Source organism: Sylvia atricapilla, chromosome 5 (genome assembly GCF_009819655.1).
Source record: "Sylvia atricapilla isolate bSylAtr1 chromosome 5, bSylAtr1.pri, whole genome shotgun sequence".
NCBI classification, from domain to species: Eukaryota; Metazoa; Chordata; class Aves; order Passeriformes; family Sylviidae; genus Sylvia; species Sylvia atricapilla.
In genome coordinates this window covers 12,154,698-12,176,428 of record NC_089144.1, presented here as the reverse complement: position 1 = coordinate 12,176,428, position 21,731 = coordinate 12,154,698, and the positions used below count along the sequence as shown (strand labels likewise).

The window sequence follows — 21,731 nt, the reverse complement described above, 5'->3', positions numbered from 1 at the left end:
CAATGACAACAAAATCAATTTTATCATTTCTTCTGCTTGCAATTTCTGCAGTTTATTTGTCTGATGTACTCAGACTCTTTTCTAGTGATTTAGGGACAGCCTTGGTTGAACAGCAGTTTTTATATTATCTTTTGGGCCCTCACACATGTATTTTTGTAAATAACTGGGGCTGTAGTCAGTAAGGTCATGCTGCTGCCTTTCTCACTGCCTTTCTGAACAGGATCTGTTGGCATTGAGGGGACCTAGCCTAATCACTCTGTCTGATTTTTTCGCCTGGGCTATAAGGAGAAATCTTAAAAGAAATTTCAGTCAATTGTTACTAGTTCAGTCTGTAGAAGACATATCTGTGTATGCCTTTGTCTGATTACTTATAAGCTGGTTTACAGAAGAATTAGAAAGGCATAAAATAGACAAAGCTAGGCTGACGTGAAATACTGCAGTGAGAGAGAGATCTGTTCAATTTTTGTATTTTTTGCTCCTATATTCTGTAGTAACTTCGTGGTAGGCCATACATCTTGTGGGATAGTTGTAGGAGAAGCAGTCTGGAGGTCTCTTTTATTTAAATAACTTGTAGTGACCTTGATATTTAAGAAGCTGAAGGGACTGGAGTAGAGTAAATCAAAAGAGGAAATCAAATTGAAATTTGTTTATTCTGCCACTGGGTTGGTACAGCTTTAATTTAGAGACTTACCTTCAATCATTAAGCCCAAATGCAATTTAAATGAATTAATTTAATTTAAATAACCAATTTATGTAATACCCATGCCAGGACATACACTGAGGAAAAGGTTACTTTCTGTTGGAATTTGGTAGATCAGTTGCTGATTCCAAAATTGCATGTATCAGTATCACGAAAGTCAGATTCCTCAACTGTCTGGGTTTGTGTTTATGATAAAGGCAGCCATGACTGAGTAACCTGAAAGTCCCCTGACATGCAAATAGTCTATTGCTGCACATGCATGAAAAAAGTGAGCAGGCACTCTCTCCTTCCAATGACTGTTTTTTCCGTCTCTCTGTCCCATTTCCATCTCCATCCCACTGACACAGTGTCCTCTCAGTCCCCTCTCTAGGGTTTAGGTTGCTACTCTATTCACTCTCAGGGAGGTTTTACACTGAGAAGGAAGAGAGAAAAATAAAAAGAAGGCAAAGTATTTCCTTCATCTTCTTTCATAGTAATGATTTTTTATTTTGATATGCTGAAATATCATAAAAAGTGACAACACACATATTTTGTATTCCCTTTGCCTTCCTTTTATTTTTCTGACTTCCTATAACTTTTCTTCCATGCTAGGACATGCCAACATGAGTGAACATTGGAACACGAAGAAAACATGGATGGATCTTTATTGAATTATTATCCCACACAGTTAAAACTGTTGAAGGAAAAGCAACTTAGAAACCTGATTTTGTCATTGACACAAATAGATGTATTAATTAGACACTAAAATTGCAAAGTGCCCTTATGAATGCAAGCGCATTGTATGGCACATTAACAAAGGTCCACACACCTGCCTCTCATGCAAAGTTCCTTTCTCATGCTCTCACAGAACCATACTGAGACTGAGTTTTAGCAGATGGCGTTACAATTCAAATAAAGAGAAATAAGCTTGTGAATTCATATATATTTCCTTGTCAATCAAATGCCAAAGGATTTTTTAACATATTGTTTAAAGTACAGAGTGAGTGTCCCCATAAATATCACTAATGCATAATGATGAATAAGTTATAACAAGAAGTTTTGGAAAGCAGTTCCATGCAACCAAAACAGCTTTTTATTGATTGTACAGCAAAGCAAGAAGTAATAAAAAATGGGCCTTTAAAGTTCTCATCCTCAACAAGGCAATGAAGCCACTGAGAAGAAAAAAACAGACTCTAATCTTATTTCTTAGTGTAAATGAAGAATTGCTGCTTCAGCAGATGCAGTGTTAACATGGATTTTCCCCAGTGCAATGTAATCTCTCTCATCAATTGTATTGATTTATCTATTTCATCAAATACTATTTAAACAACTACTGTATCTGCATTATGTATATGCAGCCAAGTTCAGAACTGTAAAAACATGTTATTAAAAAGCATGGTAGTCATGGAAACAGAGCCTATAGAAAGTGCCTTGAGGATGAATCTTCTATCTGATTGTGTAGAACTTCACTGGCCACTTGTAAATAAAACACAGAGATGTAAGATGCCCTGTACTTGATCAGAGCACTAGTTCATTTAACATGCTCTCGGATTTCCATCCAGGGCCAGTATCTGGTGATTCTGGGGCAGTTGCAGCTCATCACAAATAAGTACTGTATCTTTGAAATTTTACAGTCTGGGCAGGATAGCTTTTTAATTGTAGACCACCCACAGATAATCAGTTCATTGTAAGCATACAAAGTAGTACTTGGCTATTTTTTTTTACATTATCACTACAGATGCTACATTTTTTGTCTCTTTCTATGATACGTCTATCCATTTGCATCACTGCCCTGTCAAATAAAACCAAGTAATTGCCATTTGTTGTAATAAGATGACAGAAAAAAGCCATCAGAAAACCAGACAGCATTATTCTATGTGATTTATTTTGAAACATTGTCTTGAGACTCCCAAGACCCAGTGAGAAAAAGACAGTCATCAATCAAATGTTTTCTAATGTTGATTGAAATTTTAATTAAAGTTCGGTGTTGTTATTTTTAAAATCCTTCAGAAACAAGGTAAAATAACATGTTGGACCAGGAAAGATGGTTAGAGGAGGCGAGGAAAAAGGGGCTTCCTCCATGCACAGGAGCAGCATGGCTGTGTGGAGCTCTCCTAAGCAGCTGGCTGATGGAGAGTCTGTGGGGCAGGATCAGAGGAGGGGACGAAGGAGACCATGCTGGGGTGTTGTTACAGGTTCCCTGATCAGAGTGAAGAAATGTACTTTGAACAACTCAAGTAAGTCTCTGATCACAGATTCTGGCTTCCATGGGGAACTTTAAGCTCCTTGATGCCTGCTGCAGGGGCAACAAGGAAGAAGACAAGCAGCCAGCAAGATTTCTGGCAGTTTTAGGGAATTAGCTCGTGCTACAGGTACCAGATGAGAAAATGAGAGGTGATGCACACCTGGACCTGTTATGGAGGAATTGCAAGAACTAGCAGGAGATGTGATATTGTCATCTGTAGCTAAAGTGACCATGAAATCAGTGAAGTTCAAGATGCTGAGGCACAGGGGCTCAGAACACAGGCAGACCCTGACAATGTCCTGGATGAAACATAGGGTCCTCTGAGAACATTTCTGGACTCCTGAAGAGGAGAGTGGTGACAGAGTGTGGTGGGTTGCCCTTGGCAGGGTACCAGGTGCCCATCAAGCTGCCCTACCCATTTCCTCCTCAGCTGGATGAAGGGAAGAAAATAAGATGGGGGGAAAAAAACATGAGTAAAGATAAAGGCAATTTAGTAAAGTAAGAGCAATGGTCAGATGTGGAAGCAAAGGAAAACATTTTGCTCTCTTCTTTCCATCAGCAAAGTGATGTCCAGCTACTTCCCAGGAAGCAGAACTTCAGCACACATAGCAATTGCTCTGCAAGAGAAATGTCATGAGTAATGATTGTTCTCCTTCCTTGTCCTTTCTCTTAGCTTTAATTATTGAGCAGACATCATGTGATCAGAACACTGGTGTGCTATCAACACTTTTTTAGCTGCTGGAGCAAAGCACAGCCCTACGAGAACTGCTGTAGGGAAAGGTAACGCCAACCCATCCATATCCAGTGTACTGGGAACACCTAGTGTGGATTTACCCACTGCAAATCAGGTCTGGCCAGCTTCTTGGCTGTACTTAAATTACTGGATTTGTGAATGGAGTAAAAGCAGTGAAGGTCGTTTATCTTGACTTATTCAAGGTGTGTTTTTTTCTGTCTGTCACAAAGTTTTGTGTGTTGCATTTAAGACATTAAAAATCTGGGTGGGTGGCAAACTGTTCATGTAAGTAACTGGTTAGGTGTTGAGGCTTAGAGGGCAGTTGTTAATGGGCCACACTGTGCCTGAATGCCTGTGGAAGGGAATTATTGCAGCAGTTTATAGACAAATCCCCCCTGTTTGACATCTCTGTGTCTGAAGGAGGAAACAGTCAGCTTTGCAGGTGACCCCGTGGGGACCCATCAGCAAGTCAGGGGCATGGCTGCATTGGGACCCAGCCAGGCTGGAGGACTGGGCCAGCAGAAACCCTGTGGATTTCAACAAGGACAAATGCACTGTTTTGCACTTGGGCAGGAACAATATCTTGCAACAGTCCAGGCTGGGAACTGACTTGTTATTCTGCAATACTGAATCCAGATTTTGGACTCTATGATACACAGGGGTTCAGCAAAGGGCAACCAAGACAGGCAAGAGCAGGGATACTTACCCTGTGAGCAAAGGCTGAGGGTACCCCTTTCCCCCTTAATAAAGGCACTGAAAATAGCCCTGAAATGTGTCATTTAGGTTTGTTGCAGAATGATAAACTTTTTTAATTTGTTATGCTAGAGATTAAGAGGTGAACAGGGTAAGTAAAGTTGTTGAATTTGACTGACAAAATACCTGGCAGCCTCCCATAAAATCTGGCCTGCACTCTTAGTAGCTACATACTTTTATATGGACCTTTTTAGGTCAGTAGCCAAATTTGAGGGTTTAGGTTTTATAATAACAGTAAATTCAGTAACTCCACAAATCTACGGAGTATGCAGTTAAACATTTAAGAACAAAACAAGGAACATAAATAAAGTGAGAGACTGAAAAGGAAATAGAAGAAAAGCCTAACTCCATGACATCATACATTTGTTAGATAGAAAACACTGGTTTGTATCAAGGCTGAATTGATACAGTCAGTAGTGAGATTCGAGCATTGAAAGATTTGAACATGCAAAACGTCAAAAAGTGTTCCTTTTCAGTCTGTTTTGTTTGTTTGTTTGTTTTTTTCAAAGTCTAAAGAATATAGCATATAACAGCTGTGTTAATAAAATCCGTTTCAAAGGCAGAATCTTCCATGTTGGAGTTCTGCGTGGCATGAAGCAAATCTGCTGAACTTCTGGAATACAGACTGATAATGCAGCGTGCAGCTGATGTGCTCAGGGCTCCTGTCCTGCAGGCAGGATGGGTGTGCCAGGGCCAGACCGTGTCATTGCAGTCCCCCTGGCACAGACCAGGTGGCTCCAGTCCCCATTCAGCCTGGCCTTTGACACTGCCCAGCTGAACCTTGGAGCAGCCGGCAGTGCCACCTCGGCTCGGGGGCCTGGAGCCACCAGCTCCTCCAGCATCTGCAGAAATGTCCCTCATCCTGGAGGGACTTCATTCCTAGCACCACCCATGTCACCTAGTTAAAAGCTATCAGCTGTGAGGGTGTTGCAGACTCTCTTTATGTGTACCCTTTGTTATATTAAAAATGAGATGGCGTGTAATTTAACACAGAATTCGGAAGTTTTACCACCCTCCTCTTGGAAGCTAAGGCACCACTGCTGTTTTATTATTCCAAGGAAGCCTGGATGCATTCCTATCCATGCTTCTGAGCAAGAATTTGCAGCTAAAATGTGAAATATCTCTATTTCCCCAGCAGAATGCTGGTCACTTTAGTGGGAAATTTTGAGATCAACAAAGAGCTGGTTTAAGCTTCTCTCTCTGCAGAAGTTCTGTAATATGAACCAGGAATCTGGCACAACCAATCCAGGAGTAGGGACAGAGAACAAGATGAAAGGATAACAAGATTTGATGAAAAAAAAAATGTAAAGTTTCAATAATATTTTTTCAGTGTTCCTGCTTTCCTTAAATCTATTCTTTATAAATACATGGAAAACAGGATTTTGTAACTTGTTTGGAATCTTTTAACAGGAACTCTTGGCTTTCTCTTGAAAAGGCCCATGGAGGGTACTTTAGACCAGCTTCAGCTATTTCCCACTTACCTCTTAAGCACTGAATTCCTTATTAAACCTTTATTAAGGAAACCATCTCAGGCACTGCCTACAGTAATCTAGCTAAGTTCTCAACATATAATTATTTATTTCTATTTGATTGGGGGTTTTAATTTTTTATTTTATTTTTATAGACTGTGATTGACCGGAAAATGAAGACAAAAACAAAACAAAAACAAGCATAAAAAAGTAATTCAGTTGACATTTTTTTCACTGCATTAATGCAAATCTTAATTAGCAATTGCACAGTTCTGCCTGTCAGAGGAATCAAGTATACCTAATATTTAAAAATATCCCTACTACTGCCACTATTTCACAGTAACAATGCTGGGAAAAATATTATTGAATTTATAGTAATAATAAGTAATCTTATGTTCTACATAATTAAGGATGTAGCATGTCACAATAAGCTGCAGAGAAGGAAGAAGATGCATTTATCAGATGTATTACTTAGACATTTATTTCCATCCTGCAAGGAGAAATTTTGCATAATGACATTTTATTTGTGAGAATAAATTGCACATGAATGTTTTTTGATTGCAGACAGAACATAAACAGTCATGATTTTGTGAAATTTCCTGGTATGAGAATAGCATTTGGAGAGCACAAGTTTCGTTGGAATTGAACTTAAATGGCTTGACTTGGAGGTAGTACATTCCCTACATTTTCCAGATCTTCCTTGAAAGGAATAATCAGTCTGGGTTTGTTGGGGTTTTTTTTGTGGAGGTGGATTTGTCTGTCCTACCTTTGTTGTTATTTTCACCGAGAGAGTGAATAATTCAGCTTCCAACTTTTTTATCTATTTTTTTGTCTCCCCACCCCCTCAGTGTTACCACAGCATATGCCTGTTGATTTGGTTCATTTTTGGAGCTCCAGATGGAATGCAGATAGGTGACCTGGCAGAATTCACATAGGTATGGGGGTTGTAGGTTAAGCCCTGATTATCACTGGGTAGTTTTGTCCTCTCTTTCCTTACGGCAACTTGTATCAAAGGTTTCAGGAGCAGCAGCACAACTGCAATGTGTTTCATGTATCATCAGGACAATGTGGACCTGCACAAAGAAAAGCATCCAAACCAAATATCTCCAACCCTGAGCTCCTGAGGGAGCAGCACAGCATGCCTGGAGCAGCATCGACCCCCTGGGAGCCCCTGTGCTGTGCCTTAGGGTATTACAAGCAATGTTGTTTTGTGTAAGCTGTGCAGTGAGGAGCACTGGTTTAGGCTTAGAGATGAACATTTGCAAAGACTGTATCTCTTAGAGAAACTGGAAGACTGTGACACTGCTTTGGGCTGGGGGGCTGCTCTCTTTTATAACTTTAATCCAACTCTTATGATGCTCTCTGCAGTAGGTAACTGACGTGAAAAGGCAAAACTGAATTTGAAACAGGGAGAAAGAGAGAAAGCAAGAAATTTAAAAATCCACAGCCTTGTGAATGGGAAGATGCAGTATGTTTCAGGAAAATTTCCTATATAGGTTAAAAAATTATTCCTGGCATGTGCCTGGGTGTTAACAAGGCAGGTGAACCAAACTCATGTTGACTTCCACAGCTTCCACTTCCTTACTGACAGTATTTTCAATAACAGCAGGCATTATATTTTCTTTTTCTCTCTCATGCTATATTCCTTTGAACCATACAAATATTTTGACTGCAGCTGAATCAGGAAATATGCTCTCATCTTTCTTTCCAGCCTGTCTGTGGGGTAGAGACACAATGCTGTCTGTTGTTCTGAAACCTTGAGAAGTTTTTATGACTCTCTTTAACTCAGTTAGTAAATGATAAACTTCAGAAAAATTAATCTCTGGGCTTGGTAGTATGCTTTTTCATCTTGGCACATTGAGATCCAATATGTACTCTTTCCTCCATCCCTAGAGAATGTTAAGTGGCACCATTAAAAATCATTCTGAAATGCATCAGCTTTCTGAAGTCAGAATAAGAGCATCTGCACCATTAGCATAAGTAGGCTGGGATGAGAAGGCACTACAATTGACTATTAAAGTGACCTGCTCTAATTCATATTTTCTTTCCTTCTTTCTTTCTTTTTCTTTCTTTCTTTCTTTCACTTTCTTTCTTTCTTTTACTTTCTTTCCTTTCTTTCCTTCCTTTCCTTCCTTTCCTTCCTTTCCTTCCTTCCCCTCCTTCTTTTCCTTCCTTTCCTTCCTTCTTTTCTGTCCTTTCCTTCCTTCCTTTCTTTCCTTCCTTTCTTCCTTCATTTTCATTACAACTGGGCATTTAACTTTTAGAAATACAGCTTTAAATTAATTGAATTAAAAGCTCATCCAGATGTTTACTGAGCAAAGGTTGTTTTGGATGACTGGTGTTGGCTAGATGCTGCTTCTCTTGTAAGGAATGAAGCATGCATTGGAAAAACTGGAGGATATAAACATACCATACAGATTATCCAGCATCTTACATCCTCATGGTGTCAGCACTGCAAACCACTGCACAAACTATTACTGATTCTTAAAAGGTGATTTTATAAATATTTCTGAACAGGCCCTGTGCTGGATGATAGGAGGATGTTGGATATTTAAGATTCAAAAATAAAAGGTAGATTTTTTTATTTTATTCCTTCTGTACAGGGAAAACCTTCAGCAGTCTAGAGACTTGGAGGACATGAGTGGTAGAAGTGCTGAGCTCCTGAAGATGATGTCTGTCATATTATAGCACAAGTGCTTGCAAAAATTGCACACGAATGAGCATGCTGATGCTACCAAATGAATATCAGCTGTAAGATATAGCTCCTTTCCCTATTCACATCATGGTTGCCATCAGCAATCTCCTTCACTAGTGTTTTGCAACAATTCTCCTTTACAAATATTTACTGTTCACTTTCATCCCTAATGATCATCCCTGGGCACAGTGAAATCAAAAGGAGAAACTGTAATGCCCTCACCCCTAATCTGGCAAATGCTTAGCTTCCTGCTTTATGAAGCAGTAAAGTATTTCTGTCCTTTAATCTTTCATTTCAATAGTGAAAAATGGAATAGATGCCACTATTTAATGTAATGAAAAATAATCACAGTGCTCCTGAAAGCTAATGTAGCAGAAGATTCTTCTTAGAAAACCTCTGTAGTAAACTCCACCCCACTAATCTTATTTGCCATTCTCAACAGGCAGGGGCCTGGGGATTGTGCTCTAGCAATTCTGTTTTACTGGTCAACAGAGAATTTTAATTAAACATAGCTTATAGGCCAAACCTTAAATGGAATAATAAAATCAGAGCAAAGCTTACATGGAGTGTATTATGGTACACAAAGGTAATATTGTTTTTCTATCTTCTGAACTCATGGCTATCTTATGATGTTAAATAATCAGTCATTCAATCCATGCATTTAAAAGTGAGTTCTCCTTAGTATGTCAAATACATCCGTTTTTTACAGACTTTTACACTAGTAAATGGAATTTTTCCTTCTTGGTAGTTGTGCCAGTCCGTAAGTACAATTAAGTATTACTTTAGGAAAAAATAGGCCAATAGGTTAAAATGAATCCTCAATTATTTTAGTTTTTTATGAGTACATAAAATTAAATACAGTATCTGCATCTATACACTTGTAGTGTATATACTTACACAAAAATACCCTCTTTCAAAGATGGACAAAATATCTACTTGTATATTTATTTATTTATTTATTTATTTATTTCATATTTGGAAAAAATGCATCTCCTAATGGACTTTGGGAGAGGAACCTCTGTGTGTGTATTTATATGGGGATGTGTGTGTGTTTGTGTGTATTTCTATGTACAGGTTTTACTGATACCTGTCTGAGTTTTCTCTAAGGAAATATAATTTTAGATGGACAGATACGAAAGCAGCATGATATAATTATAGCAGAAGAAAACTGTGCAAGGTTACACAAAAATAAAATGTACCAATAGTATTTAAGCTAATGCTTTATATTCATTCTGTATCATAGTGTTTGGTAAGAGCATCATTTTTCATAGCAGATTTTTTCCTTACTGATAATGCATGAGTTGGTAATGAAACTTTCTGTAGGGACAGTACAGGATTTGTGCATCAGCTGATTTCTTTTTGAATATTTATGGATTACATTACACAGTCTTGTCCCAAGATAGACACGATTTGTGAGAGCCATTGTAGGGTGACTCACCTTATTTTACACAAGTTCTGAGAAGGTCTGGAAAGAGCATCACCAGGGCTTTCTAATGCTTAGAGACTTGACATGATGTGCCCCTGCAACAAAGCAGGCCAGCAGCATCCTGGGCTGCTCTTGGCAGAGCATCACCAGCAGATCAAGGAAATGATCCTGCCTCTCTGCTCAGCACAGGTGAGACAGAGCTGGAGTGCTGGATCCAGGGCTCCCAGTACAGGAGAGGCATGGACATAAAGAAGAGAGGCCAGTGAATGGTCACTAAGATGATTAAGGGATTGGAGCATCCCTCCCATGAGGAAAGGATTAGAGACCTGGGATGGTTTAGCCTGAAGAAGTGAAGATTCAAGGGAGATTTTATCTAAATAAATACATGAAGAAAGGTGCAAGGACAGAACCAGGCTCTTTGAAGTGGTGTGTGGTGACAGGACAGGGGGCAAAAGGGGACAGACTGAGTTACCCAGAAAGGTTGTGGAGTCTCCATCCTTGGATATATTCAGGTGCTGACTGAAGATGGTCCTGAGCAATCTGATCTGGCTGACCCTGCTTTCAGCAGAGGGGTTGGGCTAGACAACCTCCAAAGTTCCCTTCCAACATCAACCATTCTGTAATTCCATGACCTGCTTGAGTACCTTATGCTGCCTTTATTCCTATGAAGTGACAATAACAAAATAGCCCTGACAAAAGTGGTTCAGAGTGTAGACTTAGGAAGATTTCAAAGCTAACAATATTCTAAATCAGTTCTGTTGTGTCTAGTTCAGTACTGTTTGTCTCCAAAAAGTTACTTTAAAATAGTGCAACGGAGTTTAAAAATAAAAAAAAAAAATCTAAGAGAAGGAAATCCAGAGTCAAATTTCCTTTTAGAATCTCCGTACCTGTCCCCATACATTGTGTCATAGTCTTTAACTGCACAGAAATCAATACCTCTGGATAATGGGAATGCCCATCTCTTTGTGAGACTTCTCCATCCAAGTCACCACATCTGGTACTGAGGCTTTGACTCTGTTCTTGTCAACTGAGATACTTGTTGCTTCTGTCCGGTGCCTTTTAAACACAAGATGAAATTCTGCTGGCAGTATAATAATTTTTTAAGCATTCATTGTTAGTGATAAAAAAATAAGTATGGATGTGCATGAATATGTATGTGGCAGTTTGGTTACAAATGAATGCTGATTGATTTTCAAGATTATTGAATTAATATTTATAACAGTGTCATTGTTAAGACTAGAATGTTTTAAGGATCTCTGATTCTGAAAAATGTAGTTAGTTTTATGCCCAGAGGATGCAAATATATCTTATTTTGTTTTATACTTTCATGTACTGTTCTGTGCTCCTGTGTTCCTGATATATAACTAACCTTTGGAACAGGATGCCTTTGGAGATTGTGGAATTGCCATCACAGAAAGAAGAATAATGCAAACATTTCAGTATACTAACTGTACTTATATGGCAGGAGAAAAACTCTTTTCATTCCTTCTAGACCAATTTTTCCAGGATTCTTAGGAAAAAAAGCTCAAAAAGCAAATTTTTTTGTGTGTGTGTGTACTTATTTGTGAAAATAGAATGCCCTCACTTCTCTGATGGTGATGTCACACGAGATGTGCTACAGTTGTTTGCAACAGTTGTGGTACAACTGTTGGGACAATAAAGAAGTTCAACCAAAATGTGTTGCTTTAGAAACTGAGAGCTGGTTTTACATGCAGATTTCCAAGTTACTACTACTTGTGGCTGCCATGAGGTGTGTTCCAGATTTGACATTTGCTTTAGTCACTCTATCTAAAATCACTATTATTTCCCTCAAAGACCAGCAAAGATCCACAATTTTGTTATTAGAAATCTTTGCATTCTGTACTGCATTTACTGAGAGGGATTAACTCTTTGTTTTTCAGAGCTTCCATATGGCTGGGAGAAAATTGATGATCCCATTTATGGCACTTATTATGTTGAGTAAGTTCCCAAGTTCAATATTAAGTTGCTTTTAATATGTCATAACCTAACACTGGTGTCCTCTGCAATGCTCAGCCTGTCGAAGAATGGCTACAATTACTTGACATGTTAAACTAAGGGTATACTAAGAATTCTCAGTCACCAATGCAGTTAATGTATCTAGATATATTCAAAGCGTCCCAAATCAGTGGCTCAGGCATTCAGTCACTCTTTATCCAGGGTCTGGTTTCATGGTACCATTCCAGCAGACACTTGTACAAAGAACATATCCATTAAAGAGATTTTGCATTTTCTATTTAAGCTTTGGATATCCAGCAAGGTATAAATCTTGTTCATCAATTAATAGAGCAAAGCATAATCATTTTAGCTCAGTTAACATCCATTTCTGGGTAGTCCTCACTGTGAATCAGGTGTTTATACTGGTTGTACCAGAAGTCAAGTTATTTATAAGCTGCATATAAAATTTTGTGGTTTATTTTGTGCAGCTGGAAGCAATATAAATTCTGTTTTCATAGTACAACCTTTGCTTTTGTTTTCTTCACATTTAATTTTAGTCATGAAACAAGAAAAAAAAAAGGTTCTTCCTCTGTGCAAAGGCCAACAAAATGCTTTTGTTTGAATAGTAGAACCTGGCCAATTTGTACATAAGTAGATCTAAGAGATAATTTCCTCTGCTTTTTAATTTAACACAGTGAATGAGACTTATGCAAAATTAATCTAGATTCAGATTATGATACCTGTTTGGGAGGGGTCAATTCTCACTCCACTCTCTACAGACACTATGCAGGAGAGGAGACAGAAAACCATTCCTGTCACTGTGCAGAGAGCACTTGAAAGGTTGAGAAACAACTATCCATTAGTGCCTTTTATTAAACAAGAGAGATCTTTAGAGAATATGGCCCCTCACCTGAAAGGATTCAAATCCTGACATTCAAGAAGTATATTTATTTAGTTGTTTCATAGAAAATAGAAAACTCCCTTTGTGTCTCACATTTTTCCTTTGGTCTCGTGAATCCATACTAACACACTGACTGTGGGATTGCCCTGACCATGTATTGGAGATGCAGCTTTTTCCAGGCTTCAGGATAATCTGCTGTTATGCAAGGGTTCAGGTGTGCAGGGGGATCAAAAAATCATCTTATTTCTGGAGGTGTAGAAGATGTAAGACAGTGACCCTTTCTTACCTGCTGTCACAGCAGCAGCTTTTGGATGCCCTTGCATGTTCCTCAGCCTTCTACAAAGCAAACAAACAACTGAAAATGGTGCCTGATCACTGCTCTGCTGACTCCTTCTGTCCCATTCTCCAAATGCCAGAGCACCTGCTCTCCTTCTTTGTCCCCAGCTTGCTTCCTGCCCTCAGGTGAAAGAAGCAGCAGCTCCATCTACTTTGCTGCTCAGCTCAAGTCACCTTAGTTCAGATTCAAGCAAAAGGATAAGTTTTGAAGTCCCTACATAATACCAGTCACTTACTCCCCCTTGTGATGCCTGAATTCTTTTATGATACCTTTACCTACCTTTACCAGGTAGGTAAAGGCTGCAGTTCTCATTTCATTTTGTTCTTAACCCCCACCAAAGATTTCTGCATGTGCAATTATGCAGCTGCTGGGTGTAAGTAAAGCTTCTGCCCCAGTGGGTTTTGGTGTATTTTGGGGTGTAACAGGTGTTATGCCATTTCTGTGCATCAGTCTCTTGCTGAGACTCCCCTTGGTTGTTAGTGCAGCCTGAGGCATTCTGGCACCAGCAAGGCTCACCCTCCACTGCAGAGTCAGAAAAGGAACAAGTATTTGTCTGAATTTCATGTCCATCCACAGGTAAACAGACACCAGGCCCAGATGTTATCATGCAATGACATATTTTAAGGCTGTTAGTGCCAAATTTATTAATCCTACCACAGATAAGATTTGTGGACAGATACATCAAACCTGCTGCAGTCTCTGATGTTTTTAGAAGTGGAATGGATGCTCATGGTATGGCATTATAGCTGCAGCCCTGCTAAATTCACATGGGGTTTTATAGTCAGTAAAATGTAGCTGTAGTTTAATTTGCTGTCTGAGCTCAGTAAGTTTGAAACAAAGACTGCTTTCCATTTTTCCTGCTACAATACGTAACAGTCAACAGCTTTTTTTATTACCAGTATTCAACAGATGAGTTCATTTTTAACTAAATAAAATCAGATTACAATAAACTCTCTTAATTTTGTCGTAAAAGTAGGTGAATTATGAAAAGCAGGATTACAAACTTCCACACATTCAGGTCCAGCCCAAGTTTACATGCAGGCCTCCAAAATCCTCATGAAAGAAGGGCTTGTACTCTGCTCACTGAGCTGCTTGTATCCCATGGGAAGTTTGTAAGGTTGAGCAATGAGGCAGGCAGACTCCATTTCACCTTACAGGAAGCAGCCATGTTCAGCTCAAATATTCTGAGACCAGAGAAAAAGCTAAAAAAGAAAACAAACCAAAACAAAGAAATTTACACCTCTCGCTAGTGGAGTTCCTAAAGATTAATCATGTATTTGCAAATTCTGTTACCAAAAAAAAAAAAAAATCTCCAGTATAACTACCTCTCTTAATCAGTCATTTATGTAGGTGTGAGATAATATTATAATTTTCATTTGCTTCGTTATGAAGTCTAGACTCATTTGTAATGTTTAAATGAGAAGTGGTTGCTATTTGTTTGTTAACTTTCATGCAATCTGGTCTTATTCTGTAAACTAAGAGCTAACAGCACTGAGCTGTGCAGGACCATGGAGAGAAAGTAGCCATTAGAGTGCACTGGGTCTTTCAGGATTCTAATTGCCAAAAGATTGTTTCCCTCTTTAAGGATGATTAACTACAACACAGAACTCAGTTTCCAGACATGGGCTCTCTAATAGAACACCTAAATTAGCTGTAGATATTTATTCTGGAAAAATATACCTCCTTGACTTACAAATTCTGACAACACTCTGTTACTACTCAAATAGAAAAAGTTGTCTCAGGTCTTTCTGTCATTATAAAGTGTTATCAACTGAAAAACGTGAATATTGAGTAGATAGACACTAACAAGTTATGGATTAGAATGTCCGTTTTACAGGCATCCTGTCCCCAGAACTACTTTGTTGGGTAATAGGAAACAATTTTAAAAGCTATAGGCAAAAACTACAAAAAAACTACCAAAAAAAAAAAAAAAAAAAACACCAGCCCACATATTAAAGTAGCTAAGAAAATGAGATCAATTAAAATCCTTCTACTGGTGCTCTGACCTGCAACCATTTCATTAGAGCTCAGTGCCTTGACCATCAACTAAAGTCTGCAAATTAGGCTCTACAGCCTGCAAGTCTCCTGAGGTGATGTTTCAGTTGTCTTAAGTGCATCTAACCTGAAACTCATCACAAAAACAACTTAGCCTGGCCCCACTGACTGCTGCGAGGGCAGAACTGTATCTATGTTTTTCAGGCTGGCTGGTGGTGATGGTACCTCCTCATCACATGGAGACAGTATTTTGACATCACAAGCAAATGCAGCTCAAAAGAAAATCCTGTCTCTGAGGGTTTGTCCCCAGTTAAATACAGTGAGTTAGCCACTTCTTCTCTGCACGGCCACAGTGGCACTAGAAGAAATTAGTTGGATTAGGCTTTGGATTAGGATTTTTGATTTAATACATATTGTGTAAAATAAAGGGAGAAAATTGAAGTTAGAATTGTTCACTGAATTAGATCCAATGAGCAATATATTTTGGCTACCGTTCAAAATCTGTTTTAACCACAAAAACACTTACTTGTACCCATCTTTAAAACTCATATTTGGCTTGTCTTATGAAGGCCCAGGCTAGTAATATATATTTTGTATGCTGTTGAAGTAGGTAGATGAAAAGCTAGAATGTTTTTTCAAGAGAATTACTCAGCTTAATAACTTCTTTCTCAAGTAAACTCATCAGGAGCACTTTTTCTGATTTAGCCATGAAGCTGCATAGCACTTAAAATTGCATAAAAGAGATGTGCTTCATGTATCACCAGTACAGGAACATAATACAATATTACTGACTGATAAAAATGACTGGTTATGAATATAATTTTCTTTTCTTTGACTCCTCTTGGACACAATATTTAATGCATCTTTTTTTTAATTAGTTGGAAATTTCACGTTGTGCTTTTGAGATTGTACACTTCCAAAAAACAGTCAAAATATGGGAATAAATTGAAGCTTAGAATTATTTAAGTTACACCAACAACATGAGGTGCTTCAAGAACCTTAGTCTTCCTATCTGATCTGATAGGACAGAATGTCATTTTTCAGATAGCTGTTATCAAAGATATTGCTGTTTAAATGGACCAAACCACAACTTAAACTCTACCTACAAACTGTAGGTGGGCAGAAGGAAAAAGGATTCTAGCTTTGATGTCAGCAGCACAGTAATTAATCTTTCTTGAGCCATGAACACAGATTAGCTAAAATCCCAACTTCTTCTGTATCACAGAACCACATAAGTTGAATCTTAGGCCTGTAGGGGCCCTCCTGCAGCTCTGGGATGTGCCCTGCAATTGCAACATGACACTAACCATAATGCAAGGTCCGGAATGAAGATCCAGAGTGTAATCTTAGATATCCATTACATCTGCATGATATGGCACAAAAGCCATGGCAAACCTCTGCTCTCGTGGAGGGCAGTTGGAGAACGGGGCAGGAGACTTAAGAGCCCCTAAAGAAAGAGATGATCCCTATGTTGAAGTAATTAACCCACGTGTGTAGCAACCTTGGTTTTAACTTTATCAAATGCTAACATAAAACAAGCTAGATATTGTACTCCATACCTCCTACTAGAAGCTGTTTTTTTAACTTCACACTTCTCTTGTGAGAAGCCCACAGACTTCAAGTCTGAAATCCTGGCATCTTTAATACATTCTAGTATTTACTTCCAAACGTATTCATAGAATGCAATTATATATCAGAATTAATTCTGCTTGAATAAAAAGCTAAAACTCCTTTGATCTTCTATAATAGAATGCTCTGTTTCACTGGTCTTCTTGTAACACCTTTCATATAGATTCATTTCATTTGATCAAGAGTGCTCAGAACTTTATGTAGCATTTGAGTTTCATCACTGTTTTGTATAAAGGCAAAAGCAGTATTTCCTTTACAACATGGAAATACATCAGATGATAAACACATCACATAATTACTTTTTTCATGCTTATGTTAGTAGTTCATGATTACCTTTTTTAATGCACATAAGTCTTGCTTTCTCCTTTTTTAACTAGTGAAGTTTTTCTCCCTTTTATCTTAAGTTTCTACATTTACAATAGAATAAGGTGCTGAAGACCCCGACAATTACTGGAAATAACAGAGAGCAACAGTCTAGGAAAGGAATACCTAGAATCTTAAACAGCCTGTCTGAAGAAGGAAAGAAATGAGAGGGAATTTCTCTGTCTGCAGCATAGACCAAAATTTACTGAAAGCTATTAATCAAAATTTTAGAGTATGAGAGTAAGCTAGCAGCCACTCGAATGAGTTATAGCCATGTGAACAAAGTAGCAACTTAAGGATTTATCACGTTTACTTCATCTCATTAAATCAAATATGCTTTTACATGACTGAAAGACTTTTCATTTCATTAACACTGGCCACTAAATCCTATTTTGAAAGTGTATTGCACTCCCATAGGACTTGCTGCCTTTCCTCTACCTCACTTCCTAATGGCAATTCCACTTATTTTCTTTTAAGTGATGATAGGATCAAAATCTCAAAGGACCTGAAAAGTGCTTAATGTGACACAAAAGGTCATTGCAATGTCAAAAAAAGACCCTTTTAGGATCTTAGAGTTGTGAAAGTTACCAGGTAGCCTGTCCAAGTGTTTTAAACCGCGTTTGTGATTGGATTTTCAGAAGACCTCAGTAGATGGTAACCCAGTGAGAGCGAGTAAGGAGTGACATAAGCCTGCCCTTCTGTACATATGTATTTGTTTCCTCAGAACAGTCTTTGAAGCACAAGCCCCTTCTCTTTGATTCTATTGTGATCCTATCTTGCAGCTATGTTCCCTGCAGCCTACTACTTTGTTTTGCCTCCTTCAGGAAAAATGCAAAACATATCCCAGGAGAGGATTGAAGGATAGCTCAGTGATTGTTAAAATGTGTGCTTTAAAGAATTGAAATCAAGGGTATGGTGGCAGTAGTAGTAAAGATCATAGTCCTAAACACAATGCAGAAAAATAGTGGTGTAATGCCAGAGATGGACTTAATGACCTGTAGTAGGAAATGTAAAACATCAAGAAAAAATGTTTGTACTAACTTTTCCTATATTTCGTATATGATCTATGTAGTTCTGATCTGCATATAATTTAGTTTCTACATCTGATTTTTCTGTAGAACTGAGCAGATACACACCACAGTACTAAAAAGGAATAATTTTCAATTTACTGCCTATATTAGATTTATTTGTAAATTACCACCATAAAAGCACTCTGTTGTCTAGGCTTTTTTCTGTAAGTGATTGAGCAAATTCACTTACAACTAATTGATAATAATGCACAGAAGTGCTTGAGATCCTTTGAATCATACACAGAGCTGAAGACATGAAAAACTGTTGCTGTAGCATGTTTCAGCAGTGCTGCTATTTTATACGTAGTCCCATAGATCAAAACCACTTGTCTGTAGCAGAGTTCAGCATATTGAAGTGATAGGATGCTGCTGAGTGCTGTTCATTACACAGGGCACGGGTTGTAGATTCTCATCCCTAACAAAATGGTGTGGAATTGTGTGGAATGTAAGGGACACACTGAGGCGCACTGGGCTTTACTCTCTAACCACATGCACCTTAGCCACATTCAGCACCCTACTGTGAAAATTACCATTTTACCCAAATGAGCCCAGTTTTTAATCAAAACAATTTTTTTTTTCCAGCCACATAAATAGAAGAACTCAATTTGAAAACCCTGTCCTAGAAGCAAAAAGGAAGCTACAGCAGCATAACATGCCCAACGCAGAACTTGGAACAAAGCCTATGCAGGCCCAAGGTTTCCGAGGTACAGTACCATGTCAGCTGTCTTAGTTAAGATGATAGATCCTGCTCTCCTGTTTATGTGACAGTGATTTTGTCCAAGTCTGCTTAAAAGAGTAGTGTTGCCAATGCTCAAAAGGTCATCACCTATATCTTAATGATTTTCTTCCTTAAATGTCCAAGTTCCAATAGTTGCAGGACTCACCAGCCAACTGAAACTTTCAGAGGTGCAGTGATAAAAGCAGAAAAGTTGAATCTAGTGTTTCCTAAAGGCTGAGAAACTAAAGGCACATTAAGACTCCCAAAGTAATTTTCTAAGTAAAATCATAAATTCTGTTCCTGGGAATGTACGACTGTCTCTTGAGCACCCAAGGTTGGCAACACCAAAATACTTAATTGTACTTTCTCTAAATTACTCTTAATTGATGTTTGGTATGTTTCTAATCTAGCTCATCTAGCAAGCATCAATTAAGTTAAAAGCCTCAAGCACAGTGTTATAGGAGTTTACAAGAATGCAGCCACTTGGTAACATAAAAATTAATGCGCTCAAAAGGAGCTGTATAGCAGCAAACAGAACTGGTACAGACAAATTAACTTTAACATAAGGTTACAGTCAGAGAATGAGGCTTGTTCTCCTTTGTAACAGTAGAAAGCTCCTCATCAACCTTACCTAGACCCAAATTTGCCCGCCTGCGCCCCGCTCCCAGGAGGTCCCGCAGCGTGAGCGACCTGTCGCAGTGCCGGCGCGACCCCGGGGCCTGCGGGCTCTACGGTACGTCCCCAGAGCAGCCCCATGGGGACAGCTGGTCACCACCCTGCACCTTCCCCAGCCCTCCCTCACCCCGTGCTGGGTCACCACCCTGCGCCTTCCCCAGCCCTCCCTCACCAGTGCAGCATGGGACCCCCGTGTGACCCCAGTGCACCCACACTGCACCCCAAGGCACACCAAGAGGAGCCACGAGGTTTGCACAGCAGTCGTGTGTGTCACTTGTTGGATGCCTAAGTCCCGTGTGTTTGGAGAGAAAAGCTCATCTGATATTTACCTCCTCTTGGTAACAAATGGAATGAGACGTTCACAGGGGATCTTTTCCTCATTGTGGTTGGGAGGGAAATTATGAAGAATGTATTACTTTGTAGACAAAGCTGAATTTATGGGTCAGGAAAGAGATTTTTAAATTACCTCGCAGATCATTTTTATTGTTGTAATTATTTTAGCTACACAATATCCACTTCTAAATGGATTTCCAATATCAAAGGAAATTTATGTCTTTTTATTTATAGCTGATCTGCCATAGAAAAAAATATGCTTTTAGCTTTGTATTAGTACAAGAACTCACAAATATTTTTCCTGGAATGCCTGCACTCTTTTATTTTCTTGCCTTTGATACACTGCCACTTGGTGCCAGCCGATATTGTTATCTTCTATCCCTGCTATGTTGTGACTAGATCAGAACTTTTGTCTTTCCTGTTTGTGTTGACTGATGTAGAAAAGCCACTCTTCACCCGTGATGCATCACAGCTGAAGGGGACTTTCCTCAGCACAACTCTTAAGAAAAGCAACATGGGTTTTGGATTTACCATCATTGGTGGGGACGAGCCAGATGAGTTTCTCCAGGTGAAGAGTGTAATTCCTGATGGGCCTGCAGCACAAGATGGGAAAATGGAAACAGGTAATTATAAAGGTTCTTCTACTCTTTTTTGGGAGAAATGGAACAAGAAGTAGATGTCTGAGTCTCACTCTCTCCATGAATGCATACATTTTCCATATGACTTTGTGTTAATATGTAGAAAAGGTAAGTTTCTTGGTAAAAATTCTTGCTAATAAATGCCAGGTAGCTTATTTTTCCCATTTTTCAATATTTTAAAGGAGAAAAGATCTTTGCATTCCCTACATAGAAATGGTATATGGGTTTTAAGCTGTTTACTTAAGGGAAGTATACATGGAAAGAAAAGAGAGAGAGCACAGACTACTAAGTGCAAATTTATTTCTTTAGAAAGGATGATGTGGCAAAATAATCAGTTGAGTCTGATCCAATACTGTTCTCATTAGAACCATCATAACAAGAGTTTTCAGTGTGGCATATGGACACATAGGCATTTGTTTCCTATTAAAAAAGAATCTGTGAAAACTCATGAAATAAAAGAAACTTCTTCCAAAGATACTGAAAGTTGCTCTGAAGATCTGAATCACCACAGCAAACATTTTGATGTTCACGGATTAATAAATATTGCAAACCACTGTCTGAAAGGTCACATCAGGTCTATGTATGGACAAAACTCTTTTGGAGGAAGATGAATTCAGTTTCCAAGCAGTTGTCATCTTCTTTAGGAAAAGACAGTCAGAGAATGATAGAATGATTTCAGTTGGCAGGGACCTTCAGTCACTGGCCCCCTGCTTAAAATAAGGATAACTTTGTGCTTGGATCAGGTTTCTCAGGGCCTTGAGAAAATTTCATAAGACACAGATTCCACAGCCTCTGGGACTCCTGTCCCAGGGTTTCTCCACTCTCATGGTAAAGACTTTTGCCCAGAATTTGAGGATGCCTCATCCCTGAAAGTGTTGAAGGCCAGGTTGGACAGGGCCCTGAGCAGCCTAGTCTAGTGGGTGGCAAGGAAAACAGAAACCATTGTATTGTTCTATGATTTTTGTTCTTTACGTCCAGTTGGGCTTTCCATGGGTACAACAGCTGGTTTCTAGGGACTCAAGTCCTGTATTCCTTTCTTTGTGCAGCCTTGTCACTCTGTACCACACTCCCCAGCATAATTTATCCCATGTGCATAATTTATCCTTTCATTCTCAC

General features: G+C 38.9%; 1 protein-coding gene across 5 annotated transcripts in view; it reads left to right on the top strand.

The window, feature by feature from the left end:
* MAGI2 (membrane associated guanylate kinase, WW and PDZ domain containing 2) overlaps window positions 1-21,731 on the top strand; it is a 710,849-nt gene that overhangs the window by 540,962 nt on the left and 148,156 nt on the right. For all 5 annotated transcript variants that reach the window (XM_066318723.1, XM_066318722.1, XM_066318724.1 and 2 more), the window contains 3 exons: window positions 11,902-11,959; window positions 18,834-18,955; window positions 20,418-20,600. In XM_066318723.1, the coding sequence (XP_066174820.1) occupies window positions 11,902-11,959; window positions 18,834-18,955; window positions 20,418-20,600 (363 nt within the window). The remainder of the gene's footprint in view (window positions 1-11,901; window positions 11,960-18,833; window positions 18,956-20,417; window positions 20,601-21,731) is intronic.